The sequence below is a fragment of the Archocentrus centrarchus genome, chromosome 7 (assembly GCF_007364275.1).
Source record: "Archocentrus centrarchus isolate MPI-CPG fArcCen1 chromosome 7, fArcCen1, whole genome shotgun sequence".
Lineage (NCBI taxonomy): Eukaryota > Metazoa > Chordata > Actinopteri > Cichliformes > Cichlidae > Archocentrus > Archocentrus centrarchus.
The window spans coordinates 25,008,195-25,031,225 of record NC_044352.1 but is presented as its reverse complement, the minus strand read 5'-3'; the positions used below and the strand labels follow the sequence as shown (position 1 = coordinate 25,031,225).

At 40.3% G+C, this 23,031-nt stretch overlaps 1 protein-coding gene and 1 pseudogene across 1 annotated transcript; both read right to left on the bottom strand.

Annotated features, from left to right (window-relative positions):
- Positions 1-8,120: 8,120 nt before the first annotated feature.
- On the bottom strand, positions 8,121-15,877 carry LOC115782863 (serine hydroxymethyltransferase, mitochondrial-like; annotated as a pseudogene).
- Positions 15,878-16,341: 464 nt separating this feature from the next.
- On the bottom strand, positions 16,342-22,244 carry LOC115783734 (neurexophilin-2-like). Its single transcript, XM_030734702.1, has 2 exons — positions 22,069-22,244; positions 16,342-17,207 (listed from the first exon to the last, which is right to left on the bottom strand). The coding sequence occupies exons 1-2, from the start codon at positions 22,144-22,146 to the stop codon at positions 16,383-16,385; spliced, it is 903 nt and encodes a 300-aa protein (XP_030590562.1). The 5' UTR covers positions 22,147-22,244; the 3' UTR covers positions 16,342-16,382.
- Positions 22,245-23,031: the final 787 nt, after the last annotated feature.

The following is a 23,031-nucleotide window of genomic DNA, read 5'->3' as shown; positions in this document are numbered from 1 at the left end:
TTTCTTTATATTTTGCTAGGAAAATGATAAATAGGTGCAGTCATTTATTTAAACATGTGTGAACATACATGGAAACACAGAGCGTGTACAATTATAACAAACTTGAAAGTCAGTATTTGGTATGTCCACCTTTATTCTGCAGCACAGCCTGAACTCTCTCAGGCAGCTCTCATCATTTCTTTAAGCAGTCTTCAGCAATAGTTCTCCAGGCTTCTTCAAGGACATTCAAAGCTCTTCTTTGGATGTTGGCTGCCATTTGTTCTGTTCTCTGTCAATATGATCCCACACTGTTTCAGTGATGTTGAGGTCCGGGCTCTGGGGAGGCCAATCCATGATTGATGGCACTCTATTGTGTGTTTTTCTATCCAGGTATGCTTTTAACATGTTAGCAATGTGTCTGGGAACATTGGAATGCTGAAAAATGAAGCTGTTTCCAGCTTTCCTGATGGTATTGCATGGTGGATCAAAATTTGATGGTACTTTTCTGTATTGATAATTTCATCAGCCACAAACCATGACAGAGCCTCCACTGTGTTGTACAAATGGCTGCAGACACTCACTGTTGCACCTCACCCCTGATCTCCTCTGCACATATTGATGATGGATTGAACCAAAAACTGTCAAGTCTGGATTCATCACTCCATGAGACCTATTGCTGATTTTTAGTCCAGTTCTTGTGTAATGTGCGATACCTCAGCTTTTCTCCCTGTTTCCCTTCCTTAAGAATGGCTTCTTGACAGCCTCCCTTCCACTGAGACCATTTCTGATGAGGCTTCAGTGAACAGCAGATGGATCAGCTGAAGGGTCAGATGCATTTCTCAGGTCCTGTCAGGTTTTTGCTGGATTTCTTCAGGACATGACTTTCAGATACTGTTCATCTGCTGTAGAAAGTTTTTTAGGCCTGACACTTCTTCTATTCTACTCCACTTGTCCGGTTCCTTTTCATTTTTAAGGACACACTGCACACCATACTGAGATATTCCAACTAGCTCTTTGGGAATCACCTTGTTGGTGCAAAAAATACTATTTTGATCCTGTCAAACTGTGTTATATTTAGCATTTTTCATAAAGTTGGGAGCCTTTTTTTATGGTTGGCTTAACAAACAAACAAACAAAAAACATTCCTCTGAAAATGGTCAGGTACAATGATTGGACTGAAAATGAGTGAAAAGGCAGACAGTGTACAAAGAAAATTTTTTGAAAGACCTTCAGAAAACCTGGAGAACTACTGCTCTTTATCTTCTGCTTCCAAGGAGCCAGACTTTAAAAGATTACATGAAAGTCTGGCTCCTTAGAAGCAAAAGATAAAGAAACAAGGGTTGGGTCAAGACTTTTGCACAATGCTGTAACATTGGCTTGCATACAAGTCCCTCAGACTTAATCTTAAACAAGGTCTTAATAAATAACAAATAATAATAATTATAATAAAAGTAGTATGACTTCCATATTATAAACAGAAGAGATTTTTGTTCACTTAAAGAAATTTTTCTTGGGTTTCAGCATCACTGAGCATATTAAATATGCTAAAATCAAAAGTGCAGCATTACATTATCAAAACATTATCAAACTCACATCTGTCGTCAAAGAGAGTGGATGGTGGATGAACAAGCACACAAACTGAAATTTACAGTGCTAACAAGTTCAGATTTTAGAGAAACCAAATCTCAATCACAACCATACGTTGGCTCTTACTGAACTCCATATATTCCATTCCTATTATATGTATGTTTGTTGTTTCTGTAAGCAAAGAAAAGTAAGATGAATACAAAACTGAAGGACCTTTTTGGGGAATCCATTATTACTTCAACATACATGGATTGAAAAAAATTAATTTCTTATGAGATCTCTAGCCTTTTTGACTAAAGGTCAGACTCTTTTTGATCCTTTTACAAAACAAACAAACTAAACTCTCTGAACTCTGAGCTAACATTAATCACATTAATTTTGTGTTCCCCAGTAATGAAACAAAAAAAAACCAAGCAGGCAGAGCAAAGAATAGTGAACATCAAAAAATTTCTCCTCCTTCTGAACATCACAAGAACTGCTGCAGCAACAAGGAGACCGAGAACGACACAACACGAGGGGTCAAACGGTTTCACACAAACCCACAGGAGCTGTCAGGTCATGAGAAAGAGGCACAGAGATGAGGCAGATGAGTTGTTATTTTTGTGTTGTGATGCTTGTATGTGCATGTGTCTGCATCTCCTCGGGTTTGTTTGTGTGTCTTTTCTGACGACAGAGCTGAGAACATCCCTGACCTTTAACCTGGGAATCAGCTGCCTGGTCTCTATGGAGGGCACACATTCCTCTGGCAGAAACTGAAGCAATAAGCTTCACCCAAAACACTGGAAGACACAAAGACTCAAAACAAAAGTCCATTCAGTTTGTCTGTAAATTAAATATTTAATGCTCCAATTGGCAGCGACAGACCCTCGTGTTTGATGCTCATTTAGTGCTGCTTTATTAAAGCACTTTGTGTCACAGAGGAAATCCTCTCTTAATAATAAATAAACATCGCAAATGAAATAACCTTTCAGCCCAGAGAGACAGAAATAGGCGGCAAGCTCTTTTTATGTGTCTGTGGGGGTAAAGATGTAACTACAGAGAAACAGTGGGAGAGGAAGCTTTTAAATAAACAGAAATGTAAGGTCTGAAGTTTTAGTAAGGACAGTTAAGGATTCTGGTGTTACATAATGCTCACATCTTCTCAAGTATATTATAAAGTGTCAGTGTTTACTAGAATTATGTAATGTGGAGAAGACAAACAATTCAGTTAGCAACTGTGACAATGTGGCCTCGACCCTGTGAATCTGTGTGTCACCATAGTAAACATGGTCCTGGAGAAACATAAAAAATAGAAGGTACTACTAGTTTTGGGTATTTTGGCAGGTGTTTATGTACACAGATCATCTGTAAAAAAAAAAAAAAAAAAGCTGGTTGTAGCGTCTATAAAGTCGACCTGTATTCTTTCTGATGGCCAGCAGGGGGAGACTCATCTCGCTTCAAAAAGACTTCCGGTTGTGTAGAAGTCAATAGGGAAAATTACCTTACTGCTCCCGTGATTGATACCCTCAATAAATAATATCCGGATGAGTTTATTGCTTCAACTACTAATATTAGACTTAGAATGCTGTGAAAAAGTATTTGCCCCCTTTCAGGAGCCACACCCTGATTACTGCCAGACCACCTGAATCAAGAAATCACTTACGTGTCTGACAAAGTGAAGTATGCTAAAAGATCTCAAAAAGCAACAAATCATGCCACAATCTAAAGAAACAGCGGAGAAACAAAGTAATAATGACATTTATCATTCTCCAGACTGATAGATGTCCTTTCTAAGGCTTTGGGACTCCAGTGAACCACAGTGACAGCCATTATCCACAAATGGAGAAAACTTGGTACAGAGATGAACCTTTCTGGGAGCAGCCAGCCTGCCAAATTTACTCCAAGAGCACATCCATGATTCACCCAGAGGGTCACTAAAGAACCCAGAACAACATCTTAAGAACTGCAGGCTTCACTTGTCTCAGTTAAGATTCAACAATAAGAAAGATTCTGGGCAAAACCACTGCTGACCTAAATGAACACAAAGTCTTGTCTCACGGTTGCCAAAAAAACATCTAGATGACACAAAGACTTCTGGGAAAATATTCTGTGGACTGACGAGACAAAAGTTTAACTTTTTAGAAAGTTTGAGTCCCGTTACATCTGCTGTAAAACTAAAACAGCATTTCACAAAAAGAACATCATACCAACAGTCAAGCATGGTCATGGTAGTGTGATGGTCTGGGGCTGCTTTGCTGCTTCAGGATGACTTACTGTTATTTATGGAACCATCAATTCTGCTCTCTACCAGAAAACCCTGAAGGAGGATGTCACCATCAGTTTGTGCCCTGAACCTCAAGCACACTTTGGTTAGGCAGCAGGACAATAATCCAAAACATACCAGTAAGTCCACCTCTGAATAGCTTCAAAATACAAAGCAAAACAAACAAACAAACAAATAAACAAACTGAATTAAATAATTTCTGCAAAGAAGAGTGGGCCAAAATTCCTCCACAGTGATGTGAAAGACTCATTGCCTGTTATCACAAATGTTTAATTGCAGTTCTTGCTGCCAAAGGTGGCACAACCAGTTATTACGTTTAGAGGGCAGTTACTTTGTCACAAAGGGCCAGGTAGGTTTGGATGGCTTTTTTACCTTAATAAATTAAAATCATCATATAAAAACTGCATTTACTTGGGTTAAACCCTCTGGTCCCCCTTCTCAAAGATGGGAACCACCCACCATATCAACCAAGACAGCCCTACAACATCCAGAGCCTTGAGGAACTCAGGGCAAATCTTATCTACCCCAGGGGCCCTGCCACGAAGGAGCTGTTTAACTATCTCAGTGACCTCACCCCCACTGATGGGTGAGGTCCCTTGTCCCCAGACTCTGCTTTTTCTACAGAAGATGTGTCAGTGGGATTAAGGAGGTCCTCTAAGTATTCCTGCCACTTCCCAACTATATCCTCAACTGAAGTAAGCAATCCCTCACCTGCACTATACACTCTGCGATTATAGCACCACTTTCCCCTCCTGAGTCGCCTGACGGTTTGCCAGAATTGCATTGAGGCAGTCTGAAAGTATTTTCCATGGCCTCACCGACCCTCTCCTCCCACATTCAAGCTACGTTCTTCTTCCATCAGATACCGCCAATGTTCCACAGGCTAACCAAGCCCAATAGGACTCCTCTTCAGTTTGATAGCTCCCTTTTCCTCTGGTGTCCACCACCTGGTTTGGGAATTACCACTACGACAGGCACCAACCACGTTGCAACCACAGCTCTGTGGGGAGGCTTCAGTGATGAAAGTGTGGAACATGGTCTATATTGAACTCAGTGGCCTCAACCTCCTTCGGAATGCTGTCAAAGTTCTGCTGGAGGTGGGAGTTGAAGATCTTGTGGACTGGGGCCTCTGCCAAGTGTTCTCAGCTCACCCTCACTATAGGTTTTGGTGTGTCAGGGTCTGTCCAGCATCCTCATCTGCTACCTGATCTAATTCACCACTAGGTGGTGATCAGTTGACAGCTCACCTCCTCTCTTCATCCAAGTGTCCAGAACATATGGCCATAGATCTGATGATACAATTACAAAATCGACCATCAACCTGCAACCTAGGGTGTCCTGGTGCCATGTGCACTTACGGACATCCTTGTGTTCAAACATGGTATTTGTTATGGACAAACTGTTGTTTGCACAGAAGTCCAACAGCAGAGTACCACTCAAGTTCAGATCAAGCCGAGGGGATACAAGGATACCCACCCCGGCCTGCTGCCTCTTATCAAGGGCAACTCCTGACTGGAACAGAGTCCAGCCCCTCTCCAGGAGACTGGTTTCAGAACCCAAGCTGTGCACTGTCGGTATCCTCTAAACCTCAATGCCTAGATCAGGCTCCGTCCCCACCAGACAGGTGACATTCCCTGTTCCAGTGGCCAGCCTCAACAGCCAGGGATCAGTCTGCCAGGCCCTCATGCCAGGCCTTTGCTGCTGCGCAACAAACACTGCGCCTGGCTGGGCCCATGTCTCCTCTTTGGGCTGTCTACTCCACAGGCCAAAGCCTGGGCCACCAGGCACACTCCCTCGAGTACCCTCCCCAGACCTGGCTCCTGGGTGGGAACCCAGTAACCCTCTCCCAAGCAGGTTAAACTGTATATATTCCACTGGCATATATGACTGCCAGTGGAATGGGGGTCACTAGTGTCTATTGATGATGCGACCTCTGATAGAAGTAGCAGGATGAATTGTGAATTGCACAGGGCTATACTCTGCTGAGATTCAAGCAAAGGCTGCAAAACTGATAAACACAGTTGTTTTACAGAGGAAATGGGTGAGACCCAAAGCATACAGCAAAAGCATCCCAAGACACAGAAATGAGATATTCTTCAATGGCCAAGTCAGTCACCTAAATCCCAACCCAATAAAGCATGCTTTTTAGTTACTGAGGACAAAAACTGAATGTGGAGAAAACCCACAAACAAGCAGCAACTGAAGGTGGCTGCAGTAAAGACCTGGCAGAGTATGTCAAGGGAGGAAACACAGCATCTGGTGAAGTCCATGGGCTCTAAAGTTCAGGCAGTCATTGACTGCAAAAGATTTTTGTTTAAGTATTAAAAACAATTATTATCTTAATTTCAAACTTATATCTAAAATAAACAAAAAAGTAACATTTTTTGTAAAAATACAAAAAAATACTGTGTTTGTTCAAAGAATTATGGCCCTAAAAAGCATGATAGGTCCAGTTAAACAGTTCTTCAGAGAGGGGAACATGTGGTTTCAATCATCATGTCATGAAGACATTCTTCCATAGAAAACAATATCAGCGTCCAACTGAGAAAGGCAGTCAAACTGAATAATCCATCCATCCATCCATCCATCCATCCATCCATCCATCCATCCATCCATCCATCCATATCTGAAGTATAATGAAACAAATGAAATAGTCCAAAGTTGTTTTTTTAAGCGTGAAGCTCTGACAAGTTTGGGGACCAGCTTTTATTTTCTTTTTCTTGACTATTCCCAGAAGTAAACAGTGAGAGGACATGAGCAGAGGAAATTCCAGCAGCTATACATGGATCAGTGTTTATAGAAACTGAAGACGCCTTCCCCTCTTGGGATAATACACATAAATCATCCACTGCTCAGTGAAATACAAAATAGCAGCAGGTGAGGAAAAAAAACACAAACAACAACAAAAACATTGGAACATTCAGGATCATTTATTGCAGTTTAAAAGATTTATTTAATATATTATACATTCCTCAGAAATCATTTCTGTTGAAGTCAAACTACACAAGCTACACACACACAGAAAAAAAAATCTAAAGCTTGTTTTGAAATGCCTGTGCTACTTTACTGTTTTCTTTTCGTGTTTGTGGATTTGTGGGTGTAAACTGAACCACAGCTGCTGTGAGTTTCCCAGTGTGCGGGACAAGCCCGATGTCAGTAAGAGCTCTTAAGCAGACCTAGCAACCAAATGCCAAAAATACCTGAAACAGGGTCCTTCTTGGCTTTGGCCCTGTCAAGAAGGTGAAAACAAATTCCAGAAAGTGATGTTGACTCGCAGTTAACATCCATTGCTGTGTAACATTTAAACTCTAAATTCCTATTGAATACCATTTTATGAAAATAATCACTACTACCAACCTAATCATTACAAACCAATAACAAATCAAATCAGTTTAGATGCTGAGAAGGCTGAAAGTTCATTTTATGAGTCGATGTGTATAAGTTGTTCAGCTAAATTGGTTACACTGCTAAAAAGTGAATAGTATCCCATTATTATCAGTCACTTGCTATAAGGAGCCTCAAGACGTTTAGAGAACACTTCGCTTTAAATTTACTTATTTAGCACTATGAGTTGTATATTGTAGTGTTTATTAATCCACTCTATAACATAGCTGTATGCAACCATACGTATACTGTTTACTAGTAAATTATCTGTCAAAACACATACCTTCACCTATGTTAGGATGCAGGATATTTAAACACTAGCTGTACTTCTTGTTCACACTGAACTTGGAAAAACTGGATTTAAATATTTTGCTGCCTATAAATAGAATGAAATACAAAAAGCTATAAAGCTGCATCCTCTGATTTCACTGGAACATTTTAATGGGTTGTGTTTGTCTATCTGCAGTCTTGCACTTGTTTTCTTACAGTGTCTATAGTGTGTAATGTGTCCTTTTATTATGCAGCTGTTTGTCTCGGTTTTTTTTTTTGTGTGTGTATTTTTGTACACAGGTCTCTCTTGAAAAAGAGATCTCGATCTCAATGAGACTACCTCATTAAATCAAGGGTTCAATAATAATAATGACAACATTTTAAATGTCTGTATTTTTACATTATCGTGTATAGCTACTGTTATATTTTGTTAATGAATGTTTACATGCTGCTTATGAATGCTAAAAGTGGGAATTTGAAGTGTCACCATAATAACACAGTCACAGCTAGAATAAGTGAGCAATGCAGTGTTATAAATTGAATTATTGTTGTTAGGTGTCATTTTTTAGTGAGTTGTGACTTTTATTATTTATTTTAGAGCAGTTATCAGACATTTTTTCAGATCAGCTGGCATTTATAATGCTTCTCATTGACATATAAATGTGACACTGTACCACATAACTAGTGTTGCTGTACTGGGATTAAATCGTAACTGGCAGCATCCTGAAGTAATGTTTCCTACCAAAGCAACATTATGAACCCCCACTACCGAACTCAGAGGACTGTTACTTCACCATTACAGCTTTTCTCTCAGTGTTTTTTTCTAATGGTCAGTGAATCCTGGCATGGGGAAGGGCCTGGCGAATAGCTCCACCCGCTGGCGGAGCTCTGCGATGCGTGACACTGTCTCTGGGTCTTCCTGCAAGAAGGACTTGAAGCTAGCCAGGTTTCCTGTTTGGAGACACAGAAGCAAAAAAAGAACAAAAAACAAACAAAAAGAACTTCTTTTCTGAACCCTCCTCACAGCTAATAAATTATGCACAGCAAAATAATGACTGCTGAACACACAATCAAGGGTTAATCAAGCATCAGTAGTCTCTGTAAGCAAACAACATGTCACAGTGGTGAAGCTACTGTACACAAAACCCCCCAAACACCACCGCTCTCACTCTGTGAATCACAGGTTTGACAAAAGAGAGAAAACTTTCTCACCGGTCTTCTTCTTCACGTCCAGTGCAATCTGAATCCCTTCATCAATAAAGTCCACTACTCTTTGAAAAGTCTGCCTCCTTAAACTGTCGAGAGGTCAGAGCTGGAGCTCCTGCAAGAAAGCGACAGAAAAAATGATGGTCAGATTAATTAAAAAACAAACAAACACCGGTTTGATTGTTGTTAATACAGGCGATAAAGAGGAGGCTGGTTTGAGAGACATGCTGACAGACTGAATGACAGTCCAGCGATAAGAAATACAGAGACAGGCAGCAGGAAACACAGACACATCACAGAGGCAGGCACTCCAAGTGAGAAGAAAGGGTTCAGCACCATATGGGCAGAAAAACTGGCTGACAGATTCTGTCCAAACAAGCTCCATTCCTGCAACTCTTTCCTAGATTACTAAATTTTACAACACTTTCTGCAAAACCTGTACATCTATTAAAAGGAGTACCAAGTCGAAGTCCTCCTGGAATGAGGGCACTCTTATCTCCAGGACAGGTGTTCTTGTTGGCTGTGACTGACACCAGCTCTAGGACCCTTTCAGCTCGAGCACCATCCATCCCACGAGGTCGAAGGTCAACCAATACCAGGTGGTTGTCTGTTCCACCTGAGAGGAGGAGGAGATCTATAGAATTTGTATTTGAGGAAATGTTTCTGATGAGAAATTCCCTTCAAGCCTTCATGGAGATATAGCTGCTATCTTAAAATCTCTGATTGGCTTTTTCCACTGAACTGTCAAGTGAAGCGTAAGTGAACTTTTCCAAAGTTATAAAAACAGAATGCAAATTAGGCTGAAACAAATGCAAAGTGATCCAAAAGCAATTGCATCAGGTAGTTGAGAGATAGAAATGCACACCTAGTTTAGATGCTGAATCTAATTTCATAGTCAGGGAAAGAATGCAAAAAATATTTACATTTATTTTAATTTGTGTGAAATTATGTTTTTTAATGCAAAAATATACTATTTCAACATCAAAGAGCCACTCGGTACCTGACACCAGGGTATAGCCTTTCTTAAGCAAAGCATCGGCCATAGCTTTGGCGTTCAGCAGCACTTGATGGATGTATCTGTTGAACATGGGAGTGGAAGCCTGCAGAAACAGAAATTATATCCGGACCTACTGAACTTACGCTGCTGTTCTGTCTGAGGATTTTCTCTCCTAACTACATTTGTGGGATATTGCTGAATATTAAAAATTAAAACACATGTCCTGACCTGTTTGAGGGCGACAGCCACCCCGGCAATGGCATGGTTGTGAGGTCCTCCCTGAAGTGATGGGAACACAGCAAAGTTCACCCTGTCCTGGAGGTCATAGAGGACCTCTTTGCCTTTCTTATCCACAGACCTCACACCTTTCCTGTAGAAGATCAGACCAGCCCTGCAGAGTGGAGAAAGGACAACCAAATACGCTTAGCTGTAAATGTGTTGAATTACACAATTTCACATCATGTTGCATTCACAGTGACAATGAAAGCTGTTTTTCATCTCATCAAGTGCTTGCCTGAGTTGGCCACTATCAACACACTTCTGTGATCACCTAATGGTTAATTTGTGTTATTGTTCAGGCCCTTACCTTGCTCCACGCAGTGACTTATGGGTGGTGGAGGTCACGAGGTCAGCATGCTGAAAAGGAGAGGGAACAGCTCCTGTGGCCACCAGGCCACTAATATGAGCCATGTCTGCCAACAGGTAGGCATTCAGCTCCACACACAACTGAAACACACAGATCAACATTAATCCTCAAATCCTGTTTAATTGTACAAACTACTTTCTCAGTGTCTTCTAGTTTCCAATTAGCTATTCATGCTTCAGAAACTCAGTAATCTGGTTTGTGGTAAAGGTTACAGCTCTTACAATGTTTCTGGTACACTTTTTTGTATTTATTATTAAGTGAGGCACCTTCTTCATGCGGGAGTAGTCAATGAGACGGGCGTAGGCGCTGGTTCCTGCTATGATAAGTCTGGGTCTGAAAAGGCGGGCAGTCTTCTCCAGCTGGTCATAATCTATCAGACCTGTTTGGGGCTGGGAAAATGCAGGAGCAGGTGAGAGAAAGAAATGCTTACACTCTCATATGTATCTCTTTAGCTGGATCATTTCTTTACACCCTTAATTCTATTTGCAGACTACTTACATCCAGCTTGTAAGGCATCGATTCAAAGTAAATGGAGGTGGCTGAGACTCTCTTGTTGTCTGACATGTAGCCATGGGTAAGGCTGAAATGTGAATGAAACAATAGATTTATAAATGAGATTAATTCAGACTGTTCATCTGCAGAAGATGAGCAGGTGCTTGTTCTGACCTATCTGAGTTTATTTTCTATATGACCAGCATGTTTATATGAATGCATTTGTAGTTCCTGCAGCCTGCATGTGAATTTATGTGAACAAGAACTTCCATATAATGTGCTACTATGTTGTTGTCTTTAGGAGAGACACCCCCCCCCCCCCCCCCCCGCTGTTTTGTAGTGTGACCTCATGTTGTCAGTATTATTCCATTTTGTGTTGTTTTATGCTAAATATATGAAATATTGTGTATGTTAAAGTTCATTTAAAAGAGAACAGTCTCATGATACTGATATCTTGCCCTTCACGTTAATGCATATTAAGCCCTAAAACAGCATTTTTACAAGAATTAAAAAAAAAAAAAAAGTCATTTTGGGTTTTTTTTTTTTTCATTCTTTTTTTCTTCTCATATAGTGAGATCTTAACAAGACTGATACCATTTAAAAGAAGTTGAATGGTATATACTGTTATATCCCATTATTAGAAACCACTCACCTTTCACCTCTCCCAGATTTAGAACCCGATATCTATCTTCTTTGTAACATTTTTAGGATTTTAGATAAAATTACAGTGTTGCTCTTTTTACATTTTGACAAGCTGTTACACATAAGCGATGGCAAAGAAATGAAAAAGTCCTCTGTTTGAGCCTCTCTACCATGAACAAACTGTAAAATATGCACTCACTGTCCCCCGTCAGGCAGATCCAGGCCCATGATGCGGTCATGAGGCTGCAGTACAGAGGTGTAGGCTGCAAAGTTAGCAGGGGATCCAGAGTATGGCTGAACATTAACGCCCCACAGACTGGGATCCAGACCAAAGACTGAGAGCGCACGCTTCTGACACAATAGCTCAATCTGGTCTACAATCTCTGCACCTCCATAGTATCTGACAAAGACAAAAAAGCTACTTAGCTACTGTACTTAGAGTTCATAGAATCATATGATTGTACAACATGCATATCATATTATATTTTATTATATTGCATCAGAATTGTATACCTTTGTAACACATTATTTGAACTGAATCTTACAGTACCCTTTATATTGTATCGTATCATATTGTTTTAGTTTAGGATCATTTTATACTGTTTCAAACTGGGTTGTACTGGAATATATGCTATGTGAACGGTACAGAATTGCATATTGTGGAATTATATTGGAAGTAAAATTGGAAACCTTCTTGTTTCAAGCCTATTTTCCTCAAAATGAAACTTCATGAAACTTCATGCACTGGCTTCTGAAAATAGTTTTAATGATTAAATCAATATATTTTTGGAAGTGCATCATCTTTATTACCTTTGCCCTGGGTATCCCTCAGAGTATTTGTTGTTCAGACAGGAGCCCTGTGCCTCTAGAGCTGCACGACTGCAGAAGTTCTGGCAGGACAAACAAACAGTGTCAAGATCCACACTGTATATTTCTATCTTACCTATGGTGACTGAACATCCCTGCTCTTTGTCGGCAAGGTCCAGCCAGTGTTACACAGTCTGAAGTGATCTGGGATGCATTTAGTTCATCAAGCAAATAATTGCAAATATTCATTACAACAAAAATGCACCAAATGCTTTCAAAGGCCTCTTGTGTAAGCTACAAATGAGCTATATTTGATTCCATAAAAAAATCTGAGTGCATTAGAGGTACTGTAGTCATATTAAGGGCTGAATATAGAAGAATCTAACTAGCACTGAATCCCTATAAAGTTCAGCACTGTGTCAAATGTCAGAAAAGAGATCGAGCTATGGAAATGAAATGAATGCAAATGAATTTTTTTCCCTGTCTCAGTTTTTTTTTCTCCCACTCACAGTTCAGCTTATCTTCTCTCACTGTCTTTCGCTTTCTCCTTCTCTGTCCTCCTCAGCCGCCCCCTCTGGGTTGTTATTATACTAAACCTGTCACTGTTCAGGGATCCCTCAATCATTCCACTGGGGTTTAAAACTAGTCCCCCAAGTGACATAAATCTCTTTCCATGACATTTTAAAATACTATCTTGACACACACAAACACACACATATACATGATTATCCCTCCTTCTCTGTCTAAGCTTAAAATGTAGGGATCAATGGAAGAAATCAGTGGGGGAACCTAATGGGATCATTTGACTATGTTCCTGAAGATAAAAAAAAAAAAAAAAAAGCAGGGTCTCTCCTCTGGGAGTCAGCTTGCAGCGGCAAATGACTGATAGCACATGTATAAGAAGATGAAAATCTTTCAGATGTCATTGTGCGTGATAGCGCTGTGGATGCATAATTGGTGGAGAATAAAAGCATGAAAACTCCCATCTTTTCCCACAGCTTCCACTTAGATAAAATCACTGACTTGAAAGGAGTTGGTGGGGTGCATTGGAAATCTCAGTGAGCACTGAAGAAAACAGTTCAATTCTGGAAACTACAAATCTGAGATTTCACTGCTGACAAATGTCCTCCACTGAAGAACAAAACATTGTTCAGACTAAACTCAGTGGAGTATTATACTGTAAAGTCTGTGGGGTGTGCAGCCCTTGCACAAAATTTGTGGTGCAAAACAAATTTCTGCTGTGGCTGGCCAAAAAAATAAGCTCTTAGTGTTGAATGTGCACTTAGAGACTGATGAGGCTGGTGTTTCTTTTGACTGGCCTGCTGTAACATAATCTATGGAACAAACAAGCAGGAGGAAAACAGGAAGCCCACCTGAGATTCTTATTTTGTAAATACTGCACACTGTAACAAATTGCTCTAAAAATACAGTAAATTTGTATATTAATGCAGTGTTCTTTGAACTCTGTAAATGCCGGGGCCTATGAGGGAAACAAAATCATCAGTATGTATGTTCATATCAATAATGTAGACTTTGATTGTTGTGTATGTGTGATGCGGTTAATCAGTGAGCCACCATGACCAAGACCAGTGATCAATCACATCCAGGCAGTGCTCATTTTCTTGGAGTTTTGAATATCCAGTGTTTTGACTTTTTTTTTTTTTAGCATGCCAGGATTCCCATAAACTGTGTTTTCCAAGGAGTGGAATAACAACAAATCTGATATCGGGGTAAATGGGCCAGAGAGCATGCACTTATAATTTACAGTATACTTTTATGGAATAGGAAAACAAAAATAGCAGTATAATTGCAGCCAAATAGCTGGCAATATTATACTGTAAAGCTTGCACAGCCAACAGCACATTTCCATAAGATTTGTTCTTGAAACTGTCATTAAAGATTACAGTAGGTACACTTAGAGATAACAGTTTAATGCTGGCAATTTTAGTTGCCTGTATTTTACTGTAATTTAACAATGAACAGCACAGTTTGTGTCAAACACACCTCCCTTTCCAGAATTAATTTTGCACAGAGATTATGTGTGACGCAAGACACAGAGCAAACATTTAAACAGCCACTTTTGATTGTCCTCAGCAGCCTGCTGAGGAAAATCACACATATAACATGTTGTTTTTCCACTCAAGATTTACTGAAGATTTAACACTTTGTGTGTAGAAAGTGTAATGGAGCCTTTCATGTTTTTGTTTTCATTTATTTAATCTCCTATGACACTTGGATCACATTTCCTTCTCTTTCATCTAAATGGGTCTAACCTCTGATGCGATGAGCTCCAGTCCCCGACACTGTCTGTCCTTCTCCTGCTGCAGGAGACTCCATATCTCTGGATCATCCTGAGCCAAGCTCTCCTGCCCTGTCCACCTGTCGGTGCTGCTGAGGCATCTTCTGCACGATTCTGCAGTTATCTGCCTCTGCCTGCCCAAACATGCTGAACCACTGAGGAAAAGGGGCTGCAGCACAGGAGTTGGTGAAGGAACACACAGGAATAATTTCAGTCAGTGGATAAATGTAAACTTTAATGATTGTAAAGCTGTTCACTAGTAAGTACCCCGGGGAGAACATGGTGTATTTCTTGCAACCTGTTGTTCTTAACTTCTCAGAGTAGTGAATTAAAAAAAAACTCGTAGGGTATGATGCAACTCTCCATTGTGCTTTAAATTGTCTGCAGTGTGAAAAAAGGTTACTGGGGTGGGGTGTGGGGGGTCTTGTTTTTGTTGCTGTTTATTCCTCCTTTGGTGTCTTTTGAAACCCTTATGAAGAGTAAGCGTCTGCAAAAACACTTTCATCACTCAAAATGATAATACTTTGCAGTAGGGGTTTGTAAACAAGGGAGTTAGAATAATGAGCCTTTTGATGTTCTAAACAATCCATTAAATAAAAGAAAAAACAAATGTGTTATTCAGTGGCGCAGTTATGGAAAACCTTGAAAAATGTGTAAATGTAGGCTGGTCAGACATGCAGGGGCTCAGTTATGAGGGTCTTGTTAGTTGAAACCAGCTTGTGCCTGCGTGATAGTTATGCAACTATGTGTTACTTTGGCCTAATAGACAGATTACTGTTCAAGCATAAACATGTGTTGAAGTAAGTCTCCTTTCATCTTTTGTATTCACTGTGTTTTCTAAGCCTTGAGTGTAATAAGTCTTGCATGAAGCGCAGACTGTGCAGTCAACTTTCTTTCAACAAAAAAACATAAACTGGGGCAGTAGTGTATGTTTCTTTTTTGGATTCAAAAATACAAAGGAAAAAATCTTCAAACCAGACATTTTTATCAGGGTTGGAGTGACTTTCAGTGACAAGCTGGCCTACTTACAGTGATAAGTGATTTATTTACAACTATTCTTACATGCAGTGAAAAGGTCTTCTACAGCAGACAGAAGTGCATGTAATTTAAAAACGATCTATGCTGAATGAAACAAAATGTACTCACCCGTAATCTTTGTCGTAATGTCAGACAGAGCATGTCTGTAACAGCTGAGAGGAAAGCAGAAAACTTCCCAGGTACAAAGGGTGAAAGTAAAATCAGCACTGGATGGTAGCCAGGTACTGGAAGTGTACTTTGTGTCACTGATAAAAATGGCTACCACAGTAAATAATCCATTTCATCTCATTCTGGATTAGCTTTTTTGGGTAGGAAACTTTCACAAAACGAGCAGGCATAGAGAAAATTTTATAGTAAAAATAGCAGTTGAAGTCAGTCTGTGTTTTCTAAAAAAAAACCTACACATGATTCTGTCCCTAAACATAGATACATACACAATATTATCTTTGATTTAAGTTAAGAAATTAAGAGTACAGGTCAAATTTTGGATGAAAACTTGGATTAATGCATAATCAGAAAGTAAAATTCTTAAAGCTCTGAACAAAGTCACAATCTGAGTTAATGTTTTGATGAGTGTGCTTTCAGACAACGCGAAGCTTGCAAAAAACTCAAATCCTCAAAAAAAAGTTAATGCAAGTTTTGGCTCAAACTGCACTCACTGACGGGCTGACGATGTATCTTTATGTTGAAAGTGTTTTGAAAACTGAACATATGATTCTGAAGGATGTTTGAAGGATGTGTGAGAAGTCAGTGTTTCATGTCTCAGAATCTGTCATCCAAAGTGCTGCTGGTTCTGCTCTGGGCAAACTTTCTGCACCAGCCTGTAATCCGTGCCGGTGAAGGCGATGAAGATGCATATAACCTTAAATGGTTTGGCACAGATCCAAGCTGCCTGGGACTGGGTGTTTTCTGAGTAGCATGTCTGGCCTGGGTCGTACATGCAGGGCTTGGTCTTCTTGGACCGGTTGGTTCTCTGGTACTCGATCCGGCAGTTGAGTTCAGTCACCATCATCATGTCCTGCTGCTGCTTCTGCTGCTCAGGAGGAGTGGAGCTGGTGGACTGAGGGGGGCTTGGCAACTGGGACATCAGATCTGGAAGCAGGACTGAGTTTTTAGTGTGAACACTTTGAGCTGCAGGATCAAGAACCTCCCATCCCACAGCTTTGGAAGGTGGAACGATGCTGACGGATATGTTCCCCAATCGGGATGAATTGTGGCGGAAGTAGACGCTGAACGTCCCATTGATGTGATCCACAATCTTCCCTGTCACCAAGAGGCTGAATTTCACTGTTTTCACATTAAAGTAAAAATCCCCCCAGCCCAGGATCTTCTTGGCCTTCGGCGACGTTTTAGCAGGAGGTTTGGCTTTGGGAGGAGGACGGTACAGATACTGATCTAGGGCTTGTGAGAAATTCTGAGGCCAACCGTATGGGCCAAGTGAGCCATAAGCAGGTGTTTTGTGTTTAGTGGAGATGATCTGTAAATCTTTGGAGATATGTTTAACTTTCAGTGCTGCTCCACCAGCATATTCTCTTCCTCCTCCTCCCTCACCCCACTCTTGGCTCTGAAATTCCAGTTTCTTGGATATTTCTTGGACCTGCAGAGAAGAAAACATGATTTTGAAAACACTGTCCATTGTCACAAGGCATAGCTTATTTTCCTGCTTACATACAGTTATGGTCAAAACTTTACAAATGCTCATCACGGGCATGAATGTTGGGGTAATTTGTGGCTTTTAATGATTTCTTTGAACTGTTCTTTTTTTGGGGGGTGGAATGATTGTATAGCATACGACTTTAATGACTTTATTATTCATCATTCCATCTACTTTGTGTAATGTACCAGTACCACTGGCAGCAAAACAACCCCAGACCGTGATGCTACCCCCACCATGCTATGGCAGTTGGTGCTGTGTTCTTTGGTGTGAAAGCCTCACCTTTACTCCTCCAAACACACCTCTTGTCATTGTGGCCAAATAGGTCAATCTTTGTCTCATCTGACCATGAAACTTTTCTCCAGAAAGTATTTGGCTCGTCCATGTGGGCAGCTGCAAATTTCAATCAAGCTTGAAGGTCTCAACCTTGAAGTAGGGGCTTCTCTCTTGGCCAGCACCCTCACAGGTCATAGTGATGCAAAATGTCATTCACTGTAGACAGTGGGGGTGATGTTTCAGTACTTTCCAGTTCAGAGCAGACTTGAGCCTTCTGGGTTGTTCCTGAAAATCCTGAACAATGTCCTCTCATCTGAAGGTAACAGTTTGGGTCTTCTTCCAGATCTTGGCAAAGTGGTGACACATTTGAATAACTTGTATTTACTGATGGTCCTGGAATCTGCAATTGTTTAGAAATGACCCACTGAGCTTCTGGAATGGCCTTCTCAAAGCCCCGAGATCAATTCTACTGAAAATCTGTGGACTATGCTTAAAAGCCAGGTCCTTTTAAAAAAAAAAAAAAAACAGCTGTTTTAAATTAATTCTACCATTTCTTCCAAGAAGAGCGGTCAAATATCCAGCCAGAATTATGCCAGAAGCTTGTTGGTGGCTACCAAATGCAACTGGTGCAACTGCTCAGGGATGTGCATGTATACATTTGACCCCGTGTGGATAGGGAAAATCGAAAATAAATTAAAACTTGTGCACCAATACTTGTTTTTTAAAGTCATTAAAAAAATGTATGCTGTACAATTATTCCACCCTGGGAAAAGAACCGTTCAAAGAAATTATTAAAAAAATGTGCAGATCATTTTTCCAGAAAAACTGTTGAATGTGAGATTTTGGAGCACCTACATTGTAATTGGTATATTATACCAAGTAATGGAAAGCCACATTTCTTCTGTTTTTATTTATTTTAATTTGGAAAGCACCACATGTAAAATTTCATCCAACTCTTTTCTACTGGTATAGATATTGATATTTCAGAAAGAGAGAGAGAGACACCAATATCTTAAAATCAGATCTCTTTTAGTCACATATTACTGCAGCTGCATGCTAAAATTAGCTTTTTGTTATACTGATAAAAAACAAAAACAAAAAAACAAAAACAAAAACTTGAAAACACAGAATGAAACTACACATAAAGTGCAAACACAACAGTGGACAAATTACTTATATAGTTTCATATTTAATCTCTTCAAATCCTTGTGATGCAAAAATAGTGTGCAATGAAGTTTGTATAAGAACTCATCTACAGTTTAAAGTCTCTCCATCAAAGGACATGTTCACATATCTTCTCTGAAGCTGAAATTCTCTCCTTGTCTCATTACAGATTTTCCTCAGTGTTTTTATGTTAAATCTTACATTTTCATTGGCATTCACATTCATAAGCATGTTAGAAAAGGATCTCTTTATTACATGTGCAAAATGGGGGAAAGAATTTCAGCAAGTAAACCAAATGTAATGCATATGGACAAGTCACAAAGTTATCTAACCAGGAATTTCTCACTTATAATTCTTTCCATTCATTTAAAGTATTAACTTTGTTATGTTTTGATTCACCAAGATGTCATTGCTTCCAGTGTGCTTCTTTGTTATATATCTGGGAACATTCTACGACCCTCCACATTCATCATACCTACCTACAATCAGGGACGACTAGAAGAGCTTTATCATATCAATTGTAACCCCAGAAAAACATCTTTGTCATGTTTGTCAACATTAAATACAGTCAAACCTCTGCTGCAGGATTTTAGTTTTGAACTGTAGAAAATGACAAGAAAGATGAGGAACAAAACTTAACCTTGATCACCTGGATGACATAAATGAAGGACAGTTTGACTGTAGCTACTCCATAATAATGGCACATAATCGATTTAAATAATTATCCTTCAATGTGCTGGGCCCCCGCAATGAGAATGACTTGAAACTGACTGTGATCAATAGGTTATCTCCTTCAGGCAAGGACTACAGTAATGAGGAACACGCACGCACGCACCCATACCACAAACACAGTCCCAGTCTTACTGCCATTAACACATTTTAATTTGCCTCTCCATCCTCTCTCACTCCCTCTTTCAAACTTTCAGTCCCCGTTTCAGCACGACCTTGGTAATGGACAGTCTATAGGCTGATTGATCAATATGCCTGAGATAGGGAGAAACATGACAGGCCACTGCTGAAGAGTGAATAAAATTATAAAAGTTTACAGCCTGATGTATGAAAAGGGTAAGCATATTTCCATATTGAGCTCCTTCTGCACCAAACATGCCTCAGTTGTCTCAATGGACTAAAAATCCATCTTTAACCTTTCTCCTCCTCCTCCTCCTCCTCTTCATTACCTTAAATATGCCAGCTTCTAATCTTAGATTCATTTGGACTGTGACTTGAAATGAAACAGGGATTAAGCTTTCACCTGGATGCATCTTGTTAGGAGAGAGCTTATGACTTCTCATTTTATCCATTGTATTCATCATTTCCACCCACATTGTCCTCCTTCCTTCTACTGTCCTATTTTGCCCCTGACACTATATAAGGGTATCTCATTGGCCTTTCCTCGAAGTCAAACAAGACGACATAGTATTGGCGAACAGCCTGGAGATTATGTGAAAAAAACCAGCACATCAAAATTATACGTTAATCTGCCTCTCACAGTGTTAACTCCGCTGCACTGGAGAAACACACTCTAAATATATTTTGTAGGAAATAAAACCAATCTGATGCTGCTAATTGCTCCGATTCTAAATATTTTGGCTTCTGTGATAGCGCCACAGTTCATACAGCTCACACAGAGCAGAAGACATCAGTAACACAGAGAAATACAGTAATTAACTCCACTTGAATGTCCCTCTTGGTTTAAAAAAAAAATACCACTCCAAAAATATAAGAGTGTGACCATGAAAACTAAATACATCTTCATACCGATGAAGCAGCTTATCATAAGCCAAGCAACCACCTGCTGCTGTGTGTATTAAGATACACAAATCCCAATAAATCAAATGATGTTCAGGCAACAAAATTTCACTGCACAGCTGACATGTAGAGCTATGTCTCAATAAGAGAACTGTATATACAAAACCGTAAAACACTGATGTTACACAATGAGTTAAGGATAAAAACTAATTGGACACTTTTCTCTCTATATAAACACTTCAGCTTGGGCGTAATGGTGAATGCTCTGTGGGAGATGGGACAAGCTTTTCTTGTGCCTCTAGAGACACAAGTTGTGCACAAAGTTGTGCACATTCATTGTGCAGGACTTGGTTTCTGTTTATGTGTTGAAGGCAGATGGAGGTTTAGGGCTAATCTCACCTAGATTTCTAAATAAACAGCTCCCAGGATATCATTATTTTACACAAACAAGCAGAACACCCCCCGAATCACCCCATCCCTGTGTGCCAATCTCTACCTTCCTCCTGTAACCAAGTGAGCTCCAGCTGTGCCTATTGTTACAAACCCAAAGCTCCAGCTACATGCTGTTCTCACCTACCCTAATTGGAGCCCATAGTGTGACAGCGATGTCACTGGCTCAGTGTCAAGATGCCAGCACGGTGACTGGAACTGAGCAACAGTGGCGGAATAGATGCAAGCACAACACGTGTGCAAAAGTACCTGCAGAAGCCCCCCCCCCCAAAAAAAACTCCAACCAAAACCGAGAAGCCCGGGAGGAGTGTTTGCTTTTTTTTAAGGACTGAGAGAAGGAATTCTTGCCACTGGCTAAAAAGATCCTTAATGTGTCAGTTTTTTTCACGACTTAACCAAAAAGGGAATAAAAAGGAAGTAAGAATGTTTTTAAGCCCCAGGGTGATAAAACTTCCTCAACCTGACACAGCCCGTGCAGTCGTTTAGTTCAAGTAATAAAGCACAAAATGAGGTTGCTTTGAGGGTTTTCACCTGACATCTTAAACACTAAAGTTACAGACGATGCAGTCGGCTGCTCATGCAGCGCACTTGAGAAAGTTACAATGAAGACATTAGAGCAGATTAAATTACAATTATGCTCGAAAGAGAATTAGAGACCACCAGACTGGAAGAAAATTAAAATGTGATAGCGGTATGTGCTCATCTAGCCTGAACTTCATCTGAAAGAAGGTTCAACTTTGATGAAGTGCCAAGACAATTTCACACAATGGAAACGTCTTCAGTCGTGAGTTTGAAAGTAGAAAAGCAAGTCACTTCAGAGCAAGGGACCATTTTTCATTCCTAGAAAGAACACTTTCACAAAATTTAAGTCCAAAATAAATCAGTGAATCCCTTCAAGTCTTTAGTAAGTCAATAAAATTCTTATCTGCTTCTTAAAATGCCAATGTTACCATGTCAAGTTATCTTTTAAAACTAGTTACAATTGTAACAGTTTTAATGGCTGATTCGGCAACAGTGCTGCAGTATGAGAAAGAGTGACAGAAATAAATGGATAAATGCAATAATAAGGCACTTGTCAACAATACATATTTGTAGAAAATCTGCATGGAAGTAAAGTCTCCATAGAGCTCATACTTGGAGCAGAGGCTGTTTGTGATCTACTCACTGATGAAGGAAGAAGCCACAGACAGGTGATGGCAAAGTTCAAACACAGAGCCCTCATTTTGCAGCAGCCTTTTTCCATCCAGAGAGCGGGACTTACAGGCAATCTGCCCAAGTGATTAACGGAGTTAAAGCCGACTTTCACTTCTATAGAAGAGAAGACGAGAAGAGAGACTCCAAAATCCCCAAGATCCGGAGTGAATACTCCGCTCGGCTCTCCCTCTCCCTCTCCCTCCCACTGACTCCCGTTCTCTCTCTCGCTCTCTCTCTCTCTCTCTGTTTCATGCGCACACACACACACACACACACATGGGCACACACACACACACACACACACACGATTGACTTCACATGATCAAAAATTATGATAAACAGCAATAAAAATATGTTCAATAAGAAAAACTAAAGGAAGAACAAATTTCTGCAAATGTTTACACACACACACACACACACACACACACACACACACACACACACACACACACACACACACACACACACACACACACACACACAGCTCATTTTCACCACCTGGGCAGCCCTTATTATGACTCATCAACCCGTGAAAAGGCGCTCTTGGGCAGGCACAGTTTGACAGCCCTCCCTGTCCCCGCATAGCCACGGGGAGGCTGACAGAAATGACGAGGGCGCTCTCCGGGGATTGTGAAAAATTACTGACAACTGGTGAGATTCAGTGCCGCAGTGAAACTTTAAGCCAAGGAATCACTGCGAGTACTAACCAGCTACCTAAACTGAATAAAGAACCAAAATTAGATGTTGTACAAATGCACAAATTCACCGCGCTCCATCTATTCAGGCACCTCCACACTTCCAACTAGTTCCTTCATTTGACTGGTAATGATGATTGTACTGGTTTGAAGCTGGTTTAGCTTGGAATCATATATGTGTTTGCTGCCTCAAAAAGTGGGTTCAATGAATTTAGGTTCAATAGTTGGGTTGAAGTCAT